The sequence below is a fragment of the Hydra vulgaris genome, chromosome 14 (genome assembly GCF_038396675.1).
Source record: "Hydra vulgaris chromosome 14, alternate assembly HydraT2T_AEP".
NCBI classification, from domain to species: Eukaryota; Metazoa; Cnidaria; class Hydrozoa; order Anthoathecata; family Hydridae; genus Hydra; species Hydra vulgaris.
In genome coordinates this window covers 30,919,539-30,939,481 of record NC_088933.1, presented here as the reverse complement: position 1 = coordinate 30,939,481, position 19,943 = coordinate 30,919,539, and the positions used below count along the sequence as shown (strand labels likewise).

The following is a 19,943-nucleotide window of genomic DNA, read 5'->3' as shown; positions in this document are numbered from 1 at the left end:
TTAACGATAAGTATTACTACCCACGGTGCTGTTTGTTATGTTACATGTACAAGAATTACGTTTTTATAGGTGTAGGACAAAATTTCAGTAACGGAATTGACGGAGTGAGAAAATGACTCATATACGTGTTAAATTAAAACTTTTGATAAATATTACAATTGCGTTAAATGCAAAATATTATTATTCAAATATTAATATTATTAAAAAAATGTTATTATTCGTAAACTTTAGTTTGCATTATTTATTTATAAATTCTGTATAAAGAGCTACGTTTTAATTTCTGAAATACAGAATATGATTTCTCGCCATAAATCTGGATACAAAAAACGAAAAGAGCGACAAAAAAGAAATAAAGAAAGTTCTAGAGGTGTGAGAACACTAGAAAATTTGGGGTTTAAAATTTCCTCAAAAACACAGAACGATGACTATTGCAATAATGGAGATATTGATTAGGGCCCATTAAGCGCAAGGAATGAAATGGAATTTGTTGGAATTACCTTTTGTTTAAAAAGTAAAGAAATAGTTCCTCGTGATTGGTTAGTTTGGAGCAAATCTAAAAATGCTTTGTTTTGTTTTCCTTGTCGTTTATTTTATAAATTTCATGAGCAAAGATCAATTTTTGCTACAGAAAATGGTTGGCAGGTTAATAGAGGGTACAAAAAATTATATGACAGAATACTTGACCATGAAAAATCTAGTGGTCATAAATCTTGTTATATCCAGTGGCGAAATTTAGAAAAAATATTAATAAACATACCACAGTTGATTGCTATATAGCAAGACAAATACAAAATGAGACACAGAAATGGAAAGATTTATTAAAACGATTAATAGATGCAATTTTGTTTCTTGCTGAGCGTGGATTGGCCTTTAGAGGTGTTACTCATTTGATAGATTCGAACAATGGAAATTTTCTAGGATTATTAGAACTTTTAAGTCATTACGATCCGCTTTTAGAAGAAAATTTAAAAAACGTAAATCAGGCACAAATCGAAAAGCAGAAATTGCGAGTACATTACTTATCGCCAGACATTCAAAATGAATTCATATCATGCTGCGCAGATTACTTGAGAACTTGTAATTTAAAGGAAAGAGAAACTATGAAGTATTATTCCCTAATTGTAGACGCAACACCCGATTCAGCGCATATAGAACAAACTACATTCATTTTACGGTACGTTACTATTAAGTCCAACAAACTCGAAGTTATGGTAAGATTTCTTGCATTTGTTGACTGCAATAAGAAGACTAGAGAAGATATTACTAATTTAATTCTTGAAACGGTACAATGGTATAAATTTCCTATAAGTGACTGTCGCTCAAGGATATGATAACGGATCTAACATGAGTGGATCATATAAAGGTGCACAAGCTTCTTTCTCCTTGTGCATGTCATAGTTCAAATGTATGTGGTGTTCATGCAGCAGAATCTTATATTTATGTTATATGATTTTTTAGCACTATACAAAAATTATACATTATATTTAGTAGCCCACAAAGATAGAAAATATTAAAAAATAATACTGGATGTTCTTTGCACATTATGTCAAATACACGGTAGTCTGCAAGAATTAAAAGTATTGAGCCATTTGTTGAAAAAATTAATGAAATTAAAATAGCAATAAACGCTGTTTTGGAATTAAACTTAACGTAAGAAACTAGATCAGATGTTATTAGAATAAAAAAATATATGGAATCTTTTGAATGTTTAGTACTGGCAAAAATATGGCACAAAGTTCTTGCAGCTATAAACTACAGAAGTACTGTTTTACAAGCTCGCAATGCAACAATTGATGTAGAAATAACCAATTTGTCGTGTCTTCTTGTTGAGTCAAATACGATAAGAGATAGTTGGGATACTATTCTAAATGAATGTAGATTGTTGGGTACATCTTTACAGATAAATATAGAATTTTCGGGAAAAAATATACTAAAAGAAAAAAAACAACATACGAGTTAATAAGGACACCGGCAGAGGAATTTAGAATTAATGTTTTCAATGTTTTCATGGATAACATTATTGGAAATATGACAAGAAGATTTAATGCAGCAAAAGAAATAGATGCTTTATTCAATGTATTACGGTTGTTCCGTGACTTAAATGATCAAGAAACACAAAGTAAGTGTGAAAGGTTGCAAAAAATGTATGAAAACGATATTGATGATCATCTTAGAGATGAAATGCTACATTTAAAATCAATTTATGATGCCAATAAACAAAATATTTCTCTTCAGCCCGTTGACTTGTTAAATGAAATTAAAAAAAACAAACTGGATGTGCTGTTTCCAAACATTATAATTGCAATAAGGCTTTTTTGCACAATTCCAGTGACAGTTGCCCAAGCAGAAAGATTTTTGAGCATGTTGAAAATAATAAAAAACGTATTAAGATCAATAATGACACAAAATCATTTAAATGACTTAGGACTTTTATCTATTGAAGCCGTTATGGCTTATGAAAATTAATTTTGAAGAAGTGATTAATTTATTTGCGGGTCGAAAGGCTCGCAAAGCTCTATTATGAAACAGTGTTTAACAATGTTTTTCATACACTTTTTCCTAACTTTAACTTTTAAAAGATTTAAGTAGTTTTGACTTTTAAAAGATTTAATTAATTTTCATTTTTAATTTTCAATGACCAGTGCAAGCTTTCTGGTCCTGGGTATATGATTGATCATATTGAGGTTCCATTAAGAAAATTTCCCCAGGGCCCAAAAATTCTCTCGGCGGCTATGTATATATATATATATATATATATATATATATATATATATATATATATATATATATATATATATATATATATATATATATATATATATATATATATATATATACTTATATATATACTCTTTTCAAAGCGGAGAAAGACCTTTCACTAAGAGAATTAGTAGCTGGCATAACAAAAATCAGCTTTACAATCATTACAACTTCTGTAAGTAAAGCCTTTTTGAAGTGATCTAAACTCTTTAGAAACAAGATAAGATCTTGGATGGTAAATTTTTAGATGTCGTAATCAAGTGATTTTACAATGCTTGGGAGATGGGCAATATGTGTTTTAGCTAAGGATTGGTTTATATCTTGGTTGTAAAAACGACAAACTGATTGTAAATGATTTTCCCAGCTTCCGTCTTTTATAGACTTGAGAAGAACTTTCTGAAGATTGGCATAAATTTTATAATCAGGTTGATCAAATCTCTGTTTGATAAAGTTAATTACAAGATCGAAACATTCAAAATACAATTGGCGGTAACGTTCTTTAGGTGAATCGTGGTAATGATAAGCTTTTTGTGGGTTAAAGGTTTTTTGTAAATAATCTGGCATTTTTCGTTTTCTTTGAAGTTTAGGATCAGCAACATCAAGCTAGATTTTCCATTTCATAGAAGGTTCCCAAAACAACTCGTAAATTTCGCTGCTTCGGGATTTTTCTAGAACATTTACAACTTGAGATGCTAAATTTTGTCCTTCCGCTGCTGAAATATCTTGACGTTGGAGTGCTTTACTCAGATTGTCGGTTTGTTTTAGCAGGCATTCACCAAGATAACAACAAAAAATTAAGTCAAATGTTGACATTACAAACTTTACTCCCCGAATTTTTGCTTTCATCTCTGAATCGTTTAAATCCTGCATTGACCATCTCCAAAGTTCCATTAGCTCGTAATAGTTTTCTAGAAACGATTCAAGAACATCCCCTCGCACTGTCCACCTTGTTGGACAAAATTTATGGATCGATTTTGAATTGTTTTTTGTTAACTCTTGTATAGCTTTGAGTTTGGTATTTCTTTAAGGTGACTTTTTAAAAAGTTTGCAAATTTCATATGCTGTTCTGAAGGTTTCATTGAGGCTGGGAATATTTTTGATGACATCTCCAATTGCAAGATTTAAGACATGGCCATAACAATGCGTGTATAAACACTTTTTATTCATTAACTTTATTTCAGTTGCTACTCCATATATTGGACCAGACATAGAAGCAGCTCCGTCGTAACACTGACCACATGCATTTTCCAATTTCAAATTCATTCTCAAGAGAATGTCTTCGAGAACACGCAGAAATTCTTCGGACGTCGTATTTGGTAACGGATGCATACCAATGAACTCTTCGTGTGCTTGTAAATCATCATCATCCCACCTAAAACAAACTACTAGCTGCTCCGTATTAAAAACATCACTTGTTTTGTCTAAAAGAACACTAAAGATAGCCACTGACTATATGTTGTTTACAATCTTGCGCAAAACGTGTAGTGCCATAATTTCAATTATTTCATTTTGTATTGCTGGTGAAACAAAACGATTTGTTTTCTTTTCAAGCCACGAGGTCAGCTCTTTGTCATCCTCGCTGGGAAGTAAAAGTAACTAGTAAAAGTTGGAGTTTATTTCACATTTTTCATCATTGTTCCAGTTTCCTCTAAGGGGCAAAGATTGCCGGGTCAAATACCTTATATTTTGAACAATCTTTAATAGTATTTTTCGATTAGTTTCTTTACTTTTTGCCAATTCGGTGTCAAGAAGCTCTGCAATATCCTTACATTTTTCAGGTCCAGTAATCAACGCTCGGATGCTTCTTTACGGGCATCACTACACTCGCGCTTTAAAAAACCTCTCGCAGATTTAAGTGCTTTTTTCCAGTTTCGATAGCCGGTTGAAGTAAAGATTTTTTCAGCTTTTGCCAATGAAATCATGTTTTACCTAAAGCAGTTATGCAGGTAAAACAAAAAGCAGCATCTTTATCTAGGCTGTAGTTTAGCCATGATTTGGATCCTTTCCAAATCTAGTTTAGCCATGATTTGGATCCTTTCCAAATCTAGTTTAGCCATGATTTGGATCCTTTCCAAATCTAGTTTAGCCATGATTTGGATCCTTTCCAAATCTAGTTTAGCCATGATTTGGATCCTTTCCAAATCTAGTTTAGCCATGATTTGGATCCTTTCCAAACGTACTTGATGGGAAGTTAAAATTTCTAGGCTGGTAAGGTTGGTTTAAATTCTAAATAGTTTCCGTTGAACATTGTTGTGAATTGTTATCTATTATGTGTAACATTTAACATCTGAAAATTGAGGCACTTTTAAAAAAGTACGCTAAGTTTGCAATATTAAAGTTTTACAAAATATTCCTGGTAGATCGATGAATATAAAATACCTAAGTAAAAAAAAAAAATAACCTATTTAAATAATATATAAAATTTAAAATAATATAAATTTTTGTTCGACGTACTGTACTACTTTTGTAAACCATTTTGATATGTTAATAAATTTTGTGCTCGACATTACTTAATTACTCTTGTTCTCAGCAACTCTTGTTCTCAGCAAAACAAACAAACAAACAATTGCCTTTTAATAAAATGCTGATAATAATTCGAAAAAAATGTTGATAATGACATTATTGACAATCGAATTGTGATGTGTAAAAACCTCACGTGCATTACAATAAATACGACATTTTTTGCAATAAAATGTAGGTTTTCGCAGCTTTTAAGTTTATGTCAAGAAAATAAATGCTATAAAAATAAATTCATTCTATATATTTTACAATAGGTTTCTCATAAAAAATTTCTTTTTTTTAAAATTATTAGGGGGGGGGGGGCTATGCCCTTGGCCCCCCCGGCGGTTATTTATATATATATATATATATATGTATATATATATATATATATAAATATATATATATACATATATATATATATATATATATATATATATATATATATATATATATATGTATATATGTATATATATATATATATATATACATATATACATACTAAATATATACTAACTATATATATATATATCTATCTATCTATATATAATATATATATATATATATATATATATATATATATATATATATATATATATATATATATATATATATATATATATATATATATATATATATATATATATATATGGTACACATGATATATATTTATATATATATATATGATATTCATGATATATATATATATATATATATATATATATATGTGTATATATATATATATAAATATATATATATATATATCATGTATATCATATATATATATACATATGTTTATATATACATACAAATAAAATTATTAATTTATATATAATAAAGAGTTAAAGTTTAACTATTTTAAACTATTTTCATCAATCTTTTCTGAAAACAAAAGCATTCTTAAAGCTTATTTCATTATAGTGGCTTTATTTATAGAAAACCCTCTTTTACTATTACACCTAATTCTTCCCTTTTATTATAATCTTTAACTTTCCCTCTTTATATTAATGCCCTAATATTCCATTTTATTTTATTTCGTCTCCCCTTTCATTATAACACCAAATTCTTCCATTTTATTATAATAACTTGAAATCTTTTTGTAGTTTCACTATTCATTTTATAAACATTTATACTTTTTTAGTTTATTCTCTTGATTTGATAAATCTTTTTACTTCTACCAAACCTGAATATTTTACCTATTAGTAGATTACCTATAGAATCTACTAGTAGGTAAAATATAGAATCTACTATAGCATACATCTCTTTATTTATTAATTAAAACAACATCATAAGATGGATTTTTTTTATTGATAAAAAAACACACTCAAATTTCACTAGATATTAGTATGACTGGTTCTTCACACCAACACGTGCTACTTTAAAATTTTAAAATATAAAATATCAGATTTCAGAACAAGTTTTTAAAGAAATTGGTTAGGGGAATGAGTTTAACGATCAAAATTTTTTGTTTAATTTTTTTAATTTTGATAGCAATAAGTAAGTTAATGATAAATTTAATTTAATATTTTTAGTATATCTTTGTAATACTTATTTCTATTAAGCTTTTACAATATTTACAAAGCTTTTTTAAGTATAACAAATGAGTGTAATCTTTCAATAGAGAATTGTATTTGAATTTAACCTATTTTCATTTTATTAGAAAAAGTAAGTTACAGACAATATCATTTATATAAATGATGCTGTAGATAAGCTTGAAATTACAGTTAATAAGGCTGAGTAGCTAGAGGCTACGGCCTTATTGACTGTAGCTAACGTTTCGATTAGCTACAGTCAATAAGACAGTGTTAAGAGTAAATTTAATACAATAATATATATTAATAACAGTGTTATACTCTACTTGTTTATTTTAATTTTTTAAGATGACGCTGATAAGAAAAGAAAACAGCATAAAGGCATGAAGGAAGAGACTCGACGTAATACTGGAAAAATTAATAACGATAAAAGAAACAAAAATGGTAATAATATGTTTGAAACTGTTAAAAAAGCTGCTCGAGTTGTTGGTTTTCTCTTTAATACTTTAAACAAAATAAAGTATGACGATGAATTCTAGAATTAGAATTTTACACGACAAACATTTTTTTATAAAACATGCAATATCGAAAGTAAAATTTTATGAGTTAATAAAGTTACCCGGTAACTGATTGATTTTGACACTATAGATTGCTAGATGACACAAGGCGTTTTTAAAACGTCTAAAACACTTATTACAACGTATTTTATACGTTTTAAAAGCGTCTTTTACCTGCTGGTAGTGACTAGCTAGCTAGTCGCTAGCTCATTTTCCACCGGGTACTCTCAACACAGGAGTTTTGATGGGTCCTAAGACTAGTAAAATTTTTTTTATCCTGGGACTCAATATGATATTAATTAAAATAATTTCACGAATTTTTATTTGTAAAAACACTGATTGAAATATTTTTTTTTATTTAAATGTTTCTTTTCAAAATTGTGAAAACACTTGCTTAAAACAAATATTTGTTAGTTAAAAGTAAATCTGCAAATGCAAATGTTTATATGAAAGTGAAAGTCAATAACTAAATGTTTATTCGAAACCAAAAGTGAAAGGGGTCGTCCATAAATTACGTCACACAATTTTTGACATTTTTTGACATTTTCCCCTAGTAACGCATTGTAACATTTTATTGACCCGCCCCGCCCCTCAATATTACGCAACATTTTTTTAACCCACTCCTCCCCTAAAGAAATTTTATAAACGATTTTAAATATGATAATGTCCATAAGTTTTTTAGCTTCTTTAAGTTAATTAATTAGTACTTTTCTGTCTGTTTAATGTTGTTTTTTTCACCCCAATAGTTCCCTGTAAAATTGTATAAATTAACATCGCTATCCTAAACATCATCCCAATTTTAAATTATTTTTCCGATATAAACATGCAAAACCATTATTTTATTAATAAAATTTTCTTTAAAGTAATCATGTTGGCGTGGCCGAGTGGATTACGCATTCGGCTAGTAAAATTAAGGGTTCGAGGTTCGTCTCTCGATGGCAAGATTTTTTTGTTTCTTTTATTTTTTTTAGTTGCTTTTTTTGTTGTTGCACACTTTTGTGCACCAAATAAATAATGTTCTGCACATGGACCATTTAAAGTCAAAGAGCAGAACGTGCATTGTACAGAGACTGTTACAACTGTAGCAGTCCGTAAACAGGCTGTAACTAGTGTACAAGATTCAAGTGTGAAAATTCTAAGATTTAGGTGCAGTTGATTTTACAATCAACATGTAGATACTAAGCATCTGCGTATCGTTATTGAAATATCGAAACTAACCGATATTTTTTACAATAATGGGTTTCGATATGAATTGTTATGATCCGATATGTTTCGATATGATTCCGATAAAATATCGTTTGGGTTTCGATATGCATGATATCAGTATTGCTTTTAGCAATAAATATCGCATAATTTATCGCTAAAAAATGTATAACGATATTTTTTGAGTTACGACATGATTCGATACGTTTCGATAAAATATCGTTTGATTTCGATATTTTACAGTATTTTGTATTAGATATAACTAAATGATAAGTTAAGTTATTTTGCAACATATTTTCTCAGTTTATTGATTAAAATATTGATAAAAATTAATAATCGCCTAATTTTGAATGCCATTTTTTAGATTAAATTGTTAAAAACGGCTCAGGCGGTTAGGAGAACAATCCAACTGTTTTGTTTTTTAAATAAAAACATACAGGTACTTTGTTAGGTCATACGTGGTGTGACCTAACAAAGTCCTATGCTTTAAGAAAGTCCTAATTTAAGAAATGACAAATTTGGAAATGGAAAATAATTTTGTTGTTTTAACTTTATATATGGTGTCATGATGATTTCCTAATTATATCGATGTTTTAATCATTTGTGGGTAAATCAATTTTTAATTACAACAATTGTAGTAATTTTTAACTGAAATCACGTGACAATTGAATCAAGTTACTATTCTCAAACCATTCTTTAAGCAATCATCAAATATTAAAATATTTTCACATGCTCTATTTTTTATCAAATCATGTTACATACTGATCGTTTAAATGCCTAATATCCCATAAATCAGTACAAAAACAAATCTATTTTATTTTTCAATTACTTATTTATTCAAACAAATTTGAATGATAAATAAATGTCAGAGTTATGGAGTTTTTGAAGATTATTGTTATTTTTATCAAATATATATATATATATATATATATATATATATATATATATATATATATATATATATATATATATATATATATATATATATATATGTTAATAATTTTGATAGTTGTTAGCAACAACTATTAAATTTTGTTTACTTTGGCAATTTTACCGTTACTTTGGCAATTTTAAGTTGATCAGGGAAAACTCCTTGGCTAACGCAAGACGAAAAGATTTTAATTAGAATATTGTATGAATTTATATAAACATTTCCGACGATACCGTCGAATCCTATTGCTTTATTTGGTTTAATCGTTTTAAAAGCAGCTTCAAATTTCTTATAGGATATTTCAATGCAATTAAGATTTGTTGTTTTTTGAGGTAAAAATTCAAAAGAATTACCAGTATATGGAATAGTTTTTGCTTTTTAGTTAGGCCCTGTTAAAACAAAATTCTTATTTAATTCAACTGCAATATCGCTTGAAGCTTATTTAATTCAACTGCAATATCGCTCAGAAGAAGGGCCCGGTGAAGTACTTTTAAGGAGAGACAAATAAGCGATCAAGGAAAGTTATCTTTATACTAAAAAAAGTTATTTATGGATACAAAATATTGCGTAACTCATTTGTATCAGCATAGTTTTTTATTATGTCTGAATGCGTCAAATTCCACATTTTCTCATGTTCCACTGACAAGAGAACACGATTCCCAACATGTCAACCGATTTGCTAGACGAGTTTTGAGAAGTTTCATTTGCTGAAAACTCTCTCACACTCTGCTGAATTTGTTGGAACTGTACTGAATATCTTGTAAAGAACTGCAACTGAGAGGAATACAGCATCTAACATAATCTTCAGCATAAAATTGCAAATGGTGAGAAAAGAAGGCAAAGTTTTGTTATCTTTCTCAGCAGCCTTTCCTGTTATCTCCACAAAATCAACCATTTCAGTAGCGAATTTATTTAAATTGATACCAATTTTGAATTTTTCAAGCACTGATTGAGTTTTTTCTTGTAAATTAGAGTTATGAAAATTATGACTAATATCTTCAATCATATTCTTCAATAAAAAGATGTCTATGCTTTCTAAAAATTTCCGCTGAGAAGAAAATTTTTCAATAAGAATTGCAGTTGCTGAATCCACTACAGTATAAAACACTTCTGCTAGTCACTGATCTTTAGCCTGAGTAAGCCGCTTATCTTCTGTTTCATCGAAGTCCAATCGTTCTTTTTTGCGAGTCCTTTACACAACAAATTTTAGCTGTTCAAATTAAGATTCAGTTGTAATTTTAACAGTAGATAAAATAGAATTTTTGTTAGTACTGTCTCTTAGTACTTGAAGCTTTTTCAGTGATACATCGACAGACATTATAGCAATGGAAAAATCAAGTATTTCTCCTTGAAGTATTTTATTTAGGGGACCCAAGATAAAATGCTTCAAGTAAAAATTTCTTTAAAGAGATATAAGTCACAATTACTTTATATGACTGAAATCGGGATAAAAGACCTTGTGCTTCACTTCGAACATTCATTTTAATTTCTATGTCATTTGAAGTTTGTTCAAGGCAATCATTTGTTTTCTGTTCCAAAAATGTTAACAGAAACAACAGAAGATTTTGCACAAGCTTTTATAACCAGATTTGTTCCATGAGATCCAAAACAAATATTTATTGCCGTTGGAGAACACTGCTTCAAGTGTGTTGCAACTCATTTGTTTATTCCTTGCAAATTGCTCGCACCATTAAAAGACTTACCCACACACTTTTAAATATCTACTCTATTTAATTTGAGTTCATCTTTGATTTTTTCACTTATTCCTTCACAAGTAGTTGTTTCAGTTTCAACAATTGAAATCAGATGCTTCTTTACAACGGCCTCTTCTGAAGCAAGCGTAAAATAACGTAATAAAATAAAAGTTTGCTCACAGAGTGTATACATTCAGAGTGTATACACTTGCTCTCAGAGTGTATACACTATCAATTGATGGCACTACTAATATTATAATATTAGTAGTGCCATCAGCTGATAGTGAAAAGAGTACTGAATTATATACCTCTTATAAAATATCCTTCTTGACCAACTGTGTCATAGTATGAATTAGCTTGTTTTGTGTATAATTAGAAAGAAACGTAAAAATTTAGCAATTTTTTGCAAACAATGCAAAAAACTTTGTCTTGTTATAGAGAGTAGGTTAGCCATGGCTTTGTCTGCACAACTTTAATGTTATTAAATTTAACTGATTCAGTGTAATACTTAGATAACCTTGAATGTTTTGTTGGCTGATTCGGCCCTAATACAATAAATTGATTATTTTCAATCATCTTTTCATTTTCCAGATCTAGAAATTTAGCTGGATCATTTTCATTGACATTTACAACGTTGTCTGGTTGCTTCGAATAATCTTTTCTGCTAGAGTTAGGTCTACCGCTGCAGTTACAGGCACTTCAATATTACCCATTTCTACAGTCACTCACTCAGTTTCAGTAATGTTTCAGTCTGAATGTTTTTAAATATTGTAGTTTTGGTCCTTTATCTGCTACAATTATGACATCTTGATTATTGTCTGTTTCTTGTACAGATGATTGGCTACTGATCTCTGCTATTGGCTCTGTTTCAATAATAGGCTTACTTGTGATATTCACAATGGATGTTGATCTTAATTCTACATTCTCTGTTGCTGTAAAAGATGTCCCAGATTTTTCTCTGTTTTTGTTACACTTGCATTGATGCAAGACCTGCCGTTAACTCTAATTGTTTTGGATCATTACCAGCTGCTTTCAAATCACCAGATTTGTATTTCCATGTTGCTTCTTTCTTTTTTTTTCCCTTTATCCCACCTGAAACATAAAAGATAAATAAACATAAAAAAATTTAAAGTTAAAAATATGTCTTATGATAGATACCAGGGCATTGGTATCAATTTTATTTATTAAACATATATTAACCATACTTATCAATGCAAAGCAAATGAATTCATGCATTTTATATATTTATTGTGTTGAACTTTCCAATAACAATTTTCTCTTGTTTCTGTTGATGAGATAGTTAATTTCAACAGATTAAGAGGAGAACATCGTTTAATCGTTCGTCACAACAATGCTTCTTTTCGTTTAGCAATACTGCCTCTACCTTCTTCTGTTTCAGCCATCCTAGCGTCAACATATCGTTGTCTCCGTTTTTATATCCGAGATTCTCGTTGTTCAGCTGATTCATTTGCTCTAGCTCAAAATTTCCGTTCTCTTTCTCGAGCAAGACAAGCTAATCGATTAATTTTAGATTTCCAGCTTTCTTTTTTATATTTAGCTATTTTCTTTATATTTCTTCGTTTATAACATATATATTTTTTTTACTTATTTACTTTAATAACTTATTATTTACTTAATAACTTTATTATTTTAAATTAACTATTTTTAAGTAAAGATTAAAGCATTACTTACTTTTTAACAGTATAAAGTCTATCAATTTCAGGTCAACAACGTTTTAAATTATTAATATTTCACAGCGATTCCACAGCGCTAAACAAAGTTTTTTGTTTTTTGTTTGTTTCAATTACTTTTCTAAACGAATTTTTTATTTACACTGAACTAAAGTTTAGCGTATTTCTTTTATTATTACCGCTGACCTAGTGTTTGTTATGCGCGGACACCAAACAAACAAACCGACGTGAAAGCAAGTTAAATAAAATGTTGTAAAAAACGCCCTGATAGAAACTTATAGATCTAAAATAAACTATTTCTCTTTGAGGATTAGAGACCCAATTTCTTTTTGGGGGCCCAGTTTCCTAAGCCAGAATCAGGGCCCAGTACAAGTCCTCGTACCCTCGTACACCACGTCCCTGAGCTTTACCAGTGATTTCTCTTAAAACTTACCAAGTGTGTTTTGAGTTGTTTGGTTTTTTTTCAAGTAAGTCAAGATTTTTTTGATATATTTTCTTTGTCTTTCGAACTTTCTAGCATAATTTTTGTAAATGGTTTTATTTTCAACTGATTTGAATTTCATGTACTTAATATATAATTTTTGTTTAATTGTGGGAGATTTTCTTAGTACATCGGTTATCCATGGGGATGTTATTTTTTAAACCTTTGATTTATTTCAATTTTAGGAAAACTTGCGTCATAAATATCATGGGATGTTTTAAGAAAATTGCTATAAGCTAAGTTGGCGTCCTGAAAATGATCAATATGGTGCCAAAGAAGCATTTATAATTGGTCATTAAACGATGCTAAATTTGCTTTGCTATAAATGCGTTTACAAAAGCCATTTATTTTATCTCAATAAATTAAAAATAGCTAAGGTAATACCAATATTAAACGTCGGAGATTCATTTACAATAAATAACTACAGACCTATCTCAGTTCTTCCTATATTTTCAAAACTTTTGGAGAGAGTAATATACAATAAACTGTATAAATATCTAACAAATAACAAAATCCTAAATGAAAAACAGTTTGGCTTCCAAATGCAACATTCAAACGAACACGCAATTCTTGATCTGTTAAATAATATAAATGACTCCTTTGAAAACAAAAAATACGTCCTTGGAGTCTTTGTTGATTTATCTAAGGCATTATCTTATGGAAAAATATGGGATAAAAGGTGTTGCACTAAACTGGTTCAAAAATTTTTTACTAGACAGAAAACAATGCGCTAATGCTCATGGAAAGAAATTTTCAAAATTACTCAAAATAAAATGCAGTGTCCCCTAAGATTCTATTCTTGCACCTTTTTTTTTTTAAATATACATAAACAATCTTCCTAAAGCCTCAAGTAAGTTGGATGTTGTAATGTTCGCAGACGACACCAATTTATTTTATGCATTTTATGCATACAAATACTGAACTTGAAAAAATAAACAGTTGGTTAAAATCTAACAAATTATCGCTAAACACTGAAAAAAAAAAAAAACATTCTTTTTAATTCTAACCTTAAAAAAGTACCACCCGGTTTACCTTCGCTAAATATAGATACTAAAGAAATAGAGAGAATCCAAGGAACTAAATTTCTCAACATTTTACAACATTTAACAACATTTCAAAACAAATTTCAGAACATAAATGAGAAGTATAGGAACTTTAAATTATCAGGAGGCAGTATCCCAGTCGGCATATCTAGTATTGTAAATACTCGGAGTATTGATCACGTATAACATACCGCCGTTGATACCAGAAAAATACGCATTTAGTTTTAAGTTCCGAATTCGAGTTCAATACCACATATTTGTAAAAAATACGTATTATTTAATATTTTATTAAAATCGGATACGATATCGTACCCGATTTTGATCAAATATCAAAATATAACGGAAAAACGAAAATCTTTGCTTTAAAGCGCATGCTTAAACTGATATTGTGAAAGCAAAATTTAAATTAAAAAGTTTTCTCTTGAGAAATTTAGTAAAAAGTTAGTCTGGAATGAAAAGGAATAGTCAGGAATACATGAAAAGTTGTATAAAGAGATATCGTTCTGCTTAAGCAGTATCGCATATCTCCAATACAGTTACAATACTTTTTTGTACTAAAAAAGTTACTAAAACTTTATCATAAAAATATTTATTACTACTTTTAAATTTATTTAGTTTTATGAAGTCCTAAATTAATATAATTCAAATATATTATAAATCCTATCATTTCATAACTTGCTAATTTTACTATGTTGATTATTATTTTATTAACATTTCTGTTATACTATTACCTTTTTTTTTTTTACTGTTTTAAAAAATTTATAAAAAAATAATTTAAAACTTCGAGCCAACACTGACATTTTATTGTTGCTAAACGTTAAGTTTTGTTATAAGGATTGCAGTTCTTCTATCTGTTTTTTGTTCTTTATTCAATAAGTATTTGATTTAAATTAAATATGATTATAATTTGATATTTTATTACGAGATATATGTTTTTATATATGAATATATATATATGAATCTTTTTAGATTTTTTCATGTCATTTTTAAATTTTTTGTTCGCGCAATTCAAGTTATATATGTTTATAGTTTGCATATATGTTTATATTATGTTCAAAGTTAAAAAGTTTTTGATAAATATATGTATGTGGTAATATGTGTTAATAACACATATGTAATAATCACAATTACATAACACTGTTATGTAATTGTTTTATAAATGTGTCATTAAAATACTATAAAATGTATCTATTGCGTATATAAATATTATATGAGGTGTTCATATATGTTATATAAAGTTAAATAAATGTATTGTGTTTTATAGTTTATATTATGTTGTTTCCATGTTTTCAAAGTGTGTGATTTGGCAAACGTGTTGAGCAAGATTTTGCGTAAAGTTGTTATTTATGTTACTAATGTTATTACATTTGGCTTACCTTTATGTTGGTGTCTATTGTTAAAAATTATAAGTGGTTTTATTATTGAAACTCACTGCTTTTAATCATTCACTAAAAGCCACTCAAGAAAAATCATTTTGCCGTATATACATTTTGTTTATATCTTAATTTGAATTTTTAGAACCATGAAGTACCAACATGATTTGCTTTCTAAAAGCTAACATGAAATAACAATATTTAATAACTACTACTCTCTTATCATGACATCTTATCTCTATCAGATATATTGATTTTCGATTCATATTTGATGTTTTTCTTTGTATTTACTTATCCATTACATTTAATACTTAAATTCATTTCAGATTTATCATATGATGGATTTATGCAATATAAAAGAACAAATGTATGTAAATTTCTATGCATTTTTTCTAGGCTTTTCTAAATGTGTTTCTTATTCACATTTTATTTTACAAGCAAGGTCTGCAAGCAAATTTGAGCTGAAATTTTTTTTTAGCTTTTAAGGAGAATTGGTGTTATTCTTTGGTTAATTTAATTTGTTTAAATATAGTAGTTCTAACAAATAAATGTTTGTTTGTTCTTGGTTTTTTACTTATCTGTTTTCAGATTCTTATAAACTAGGCAACTCAGCTAAGCAAGTTTTGTTTTATTTTTTATTGCTATTGGAAACAGCTGAAAGTTATTTTTTAGAGTGATTGAAAAGAACTGAAGTTTTTTTTATTTACTTCACACGGTGTAACTGATACTGGTTTGAGTAAGTTTACTATTTTGTTTTATTTTATATTTGATATATATTATATTAGATATATATTTTGTGTATTTAACATGGAAAACTGACTGTAATTTGTTGACACGAATGTTTATAAACTTAAATGCCTATATTTCAGTATATTTATATATATATATATATATATATATATATATATATATATATATATATATATATATATATATAAACATATATATATATATATATATATATAAACATATATATATATATATAAACATATATATATATATATAAACATATATATATATATATATATATATATATATAAACATATATATATATATATATATATATATATATATATATATATATATATATATATATATATATATATATATATATATATATATATATATATATATATATATATATATACACTTTAGAGTTAAATATACTGACTGACATTGCATCAATTTTTTATACAAGATTGTGCATTTATTATTTTTGTTCATTAAGGTAAAAATAATTTTGTGCATTGTAGATTCTTTGTTAAATTAAAAATAATTGATGTAAATAAATATTGTTTAATATTTTTGATAAACGACTTATGTATATAAACATATAAAAAGATATGGATTTCAATAAATCTTAAGTTTAAATAAAGTCTTTGATTAGAAAAGATCACAATTTGTAAGATTCTTTTACGTTCATTTATTCAATTGTAACAATAGTAAGATTACTGGTAATATGTTTAATGATAACAGTGAAATTGAAATAGATAGTATTAGGCTCAACGAAGTTTTTAATGTAAAATGCTAATATGCAACTTGAAAATAGTTGTCAAATGAAAAAAATAGATCTAGGCAGGATAAAACTAATCGTTGTTGAAATGTAAGAAATGCAACTCGGCGTGCAGAAAACTTACTTGACAGAATTCAGTGTAAAGCAGTGTTAATGTCTGTTAATTTGATTTTAATTTAGACACTTTAGAACAAAGCAAAGTATGAGTTTAACTATTCATAGTAACAATTAACACTTTTAAATCTAAATAATTTTTTTTTTATAATTTCTATCATAGTTATGTTCTTTTTTTCATTTTTTTTTTAGTTTGCCTTCCCTTTGTCATCTTTTAATTAGTTAGCTAACTGTTGAAACATGGTTTTAATTTTGTAAATTTAGTATGATGTGAAATTTACTCTATTAATCATTAGTCAACGCTTAGAGAGAAGCTGGAGCTTAATTAAGAAATGCTGGAAATTAACTTATAATCGAGGTATTAATAATTTAGTTTACTGGTAACATAATAAAACCAGTTACTACTGTTTATTCCGTGCTTTTTTACATTTGTTAACATGCTGCTTTGGAAACACTTTCTTTCTCTCCCTCTCTCTCTTAGATGAGAGGGAGATTTAATAAAACTTATGTAATTACTGAGCTCTTACGTATTTCTTAAAACCACAAATGATAATGACCATTTATAAGAAATATTTTACGAGTTTCTTGCTATTTTATGATATAGTTGCTCAAATTGTTTAACTATAATTGTCCCTTGATTGTTCAAATATTGAAATAAATAAAATCTTTTTAGTCCAAGTATTTAAGTTAATAAAATATCTTATTAAGTTGTGGTGTTATTTGCCAGCGTTACTATAGTAACAATGTATACATTGTGTTGTCTAGCCTTTTTATAATCTTTTTTAATTATTCTGTAGACAGAATATATAAACCTTTCGAAAATTTCGAAAAGGATAATAAGACATAAGTCGAAAAGGATAATAAGACATAAGTCCAAAACTTTTAGCAGTTAGTTTATAAGTTTGAATTAAAAATCTCTGTATGATTTATGTTTTTTTTATAAAAAATAAAAAATACATAAGTTATATGCGTTCTTTATTTATCTACTTCTTTGTTTAATTTCTTTAGCAACCTAGGCATTATTTTAATAAAAATCATATTTTTGTTGATTTTGAAAAGTTTTAGTAAATGGACTTGCAGTGGTGTACACTGGATTTTTAGATGTTTGAGTTTTGACACTTACAGGCATTGTGTTAACTCCAAACTTTTGTATGTTTATGCTTATATCAAAAAATAATGTTTTGCATAGAATTGGGGTGATTGGAGCTTGGGAACAAAAAAACCCTAATTTTTGGGCCCACCCAGTCCTTAATGTGGGAGCAACAAGTTTATAAAGTATTTTCTTTACTATTTTTGTCTAAATTTATATTCATCAACAAATTTCAAATTTCATGCAATAATCTCTTATTTTTTAAAAACTAAGACCATATAAAGTTTTAACCCCCCTCAATTTGAGGGGGCTCTAAACATTGCAAGGTCATAAAAACTGAACACTAAGAGACTATTGCATGAAACTTGAAATTTGTTGATGAATATGAATTTAGATAAAATATAATATGAATTTAGATAAAAATAGTGAAGAAAATATTTTATAAATTCGTTGCTCCCATGTTAAGGACTGGGATGGCCCGAAAATTAGGGTTTTTTTGTTCCCAAGCTCCAATCACCCCAATTCTTTGCAAAACATTCTTTTTTGATATAAGCATAAACATAAAAAAGTTTGAAGTTTGCACAATGCCTGTAAGTGTCAAAACTCAAACATCTAAAACTCCAGTGTACACCACTGACTTGTGCCCTTTTTGAAATGACAGGTTCATATATTTTCTGTTATTATTATCCTAATTCTACTAACAATAAAATGCAAATAGTACTTTTGTAATTAAAAATTGTAATTTTTTTTTCATGTCTTTTTTTAGGTATTTGCAGGCTTTACTTGACTGTCCTTTTCTGGTACTTGTGTTGTGACAGATTTTAAAAAGAACTCAACTGATGTTAATGCGGTCTTTATGTCGTTACCAATAAGCAATGACGTTGCTGATACGGAGTCAAAGTTAAAATATTTATAGATAAATTTGTATTTAATATTTTAGATAATATATCAAGTTATTAATGTGTTTTTATTGTTATCAATGATTTAATAACTCATAACCCGTATTACGGATTGCTTACTGCTAGTCATTATTATTATGCTATGAACTCATATTAGTTAATAAAATTGTATTGAATATTCTCTGGTTATCTTGTTTTATACGTGTTTAAATGCGAGTTTGATACTCAGTAGGCGTCGTATTGTATACCTGTCTTTATACGCATCTGATGTCTATTTTTAATGCGCGTTTGACACGATAAAATGGCTAACAAATATTCGTAAATAATGCGTATTCTGGAAAGTTTTAAATGCGCATGTAATACCAGGAAAATATCGTATTGAATATTCTCTGGTTATCGTGTTTTATACGTATTTACAAGAGTTTCAAATGCGAGTTTGATACTCAGTAGGCGTCGTATTGTATACCTGTCTTTATACGCATCTAATGCGTATTTCTAATGCGTATTCGACACGATAAAATGGCTAACATACATACCACATCAATACGTATTTAAACGAGTTT

At 27.9% G+C, this 19,943-nt stretch overlaps 1 protein-coding gene and 2 long non-coding RNA genes across 3 annotated transcripts; all 3 read left to right on the top strand.

Annotated features, from left to right (window-relative positions):
• Positions 1-477: 477 nt before the first annotated feature.
• LOC136091046 (uncharacterized) lies at positions 478-1,331 on the top strand. The gene is made up of 2 exons (XM_065818030.1): positions 478-712; positions 778-1,331. The coding sequence occupies exons 1-2, from the start codon at positions 478-480 to the stop codon at positions 1,329-1,331; spliced, it is 789 nt and encodes a 262-aa protein (XP_065674102.1).
• Positions 1,332-6,484: 5,153 nt separating this feature from the next.
• LOC136090702 (uncharacterized) lies at positions 6,485-7,421 on the top strand. The gene is made up of 2 exons (XR_010643654.1): positions 6,485-6,756; positions 7,140-7,421. It is a non-coding gene; the product is annotated as an uncharacterized LOC136090702 (long non-coding RNA).
• A 7,352-nt stretch (positions 7,422-14,773) lies between these two features.
• On the top strand, positions 14,774-19,445 carry LOC136090672 (uncharacterized). Its single transcript, XR_010643624.1, has 2 exons — positions 14,774-16,500; positions 19,248-19,445. It is a non-coding gene; the product is annotated as an uncharacterized LOC136090672 (long non-coding RNA).
• The last annotated feature ends 498 nt before the right edge of the window (positions 19,446-19,943 follow it).

Excerpts from the sequence above, each read along its gene's own strand:
- LOC136091046 (XM_065818030.1), top strand. The coding sequence starts at position 478 with ATGGAATTTGTTGGAATTACCTTTTGTTTAAAAAGTAAAGAAATAGTT. Across the intron at positions 713-777 it reads ATCTAGTGGTCATAAATCTT|CAAGACAAATACAAAATGAG; the intron begins GTTATATCCAGT and ends ATTGCTATATAG.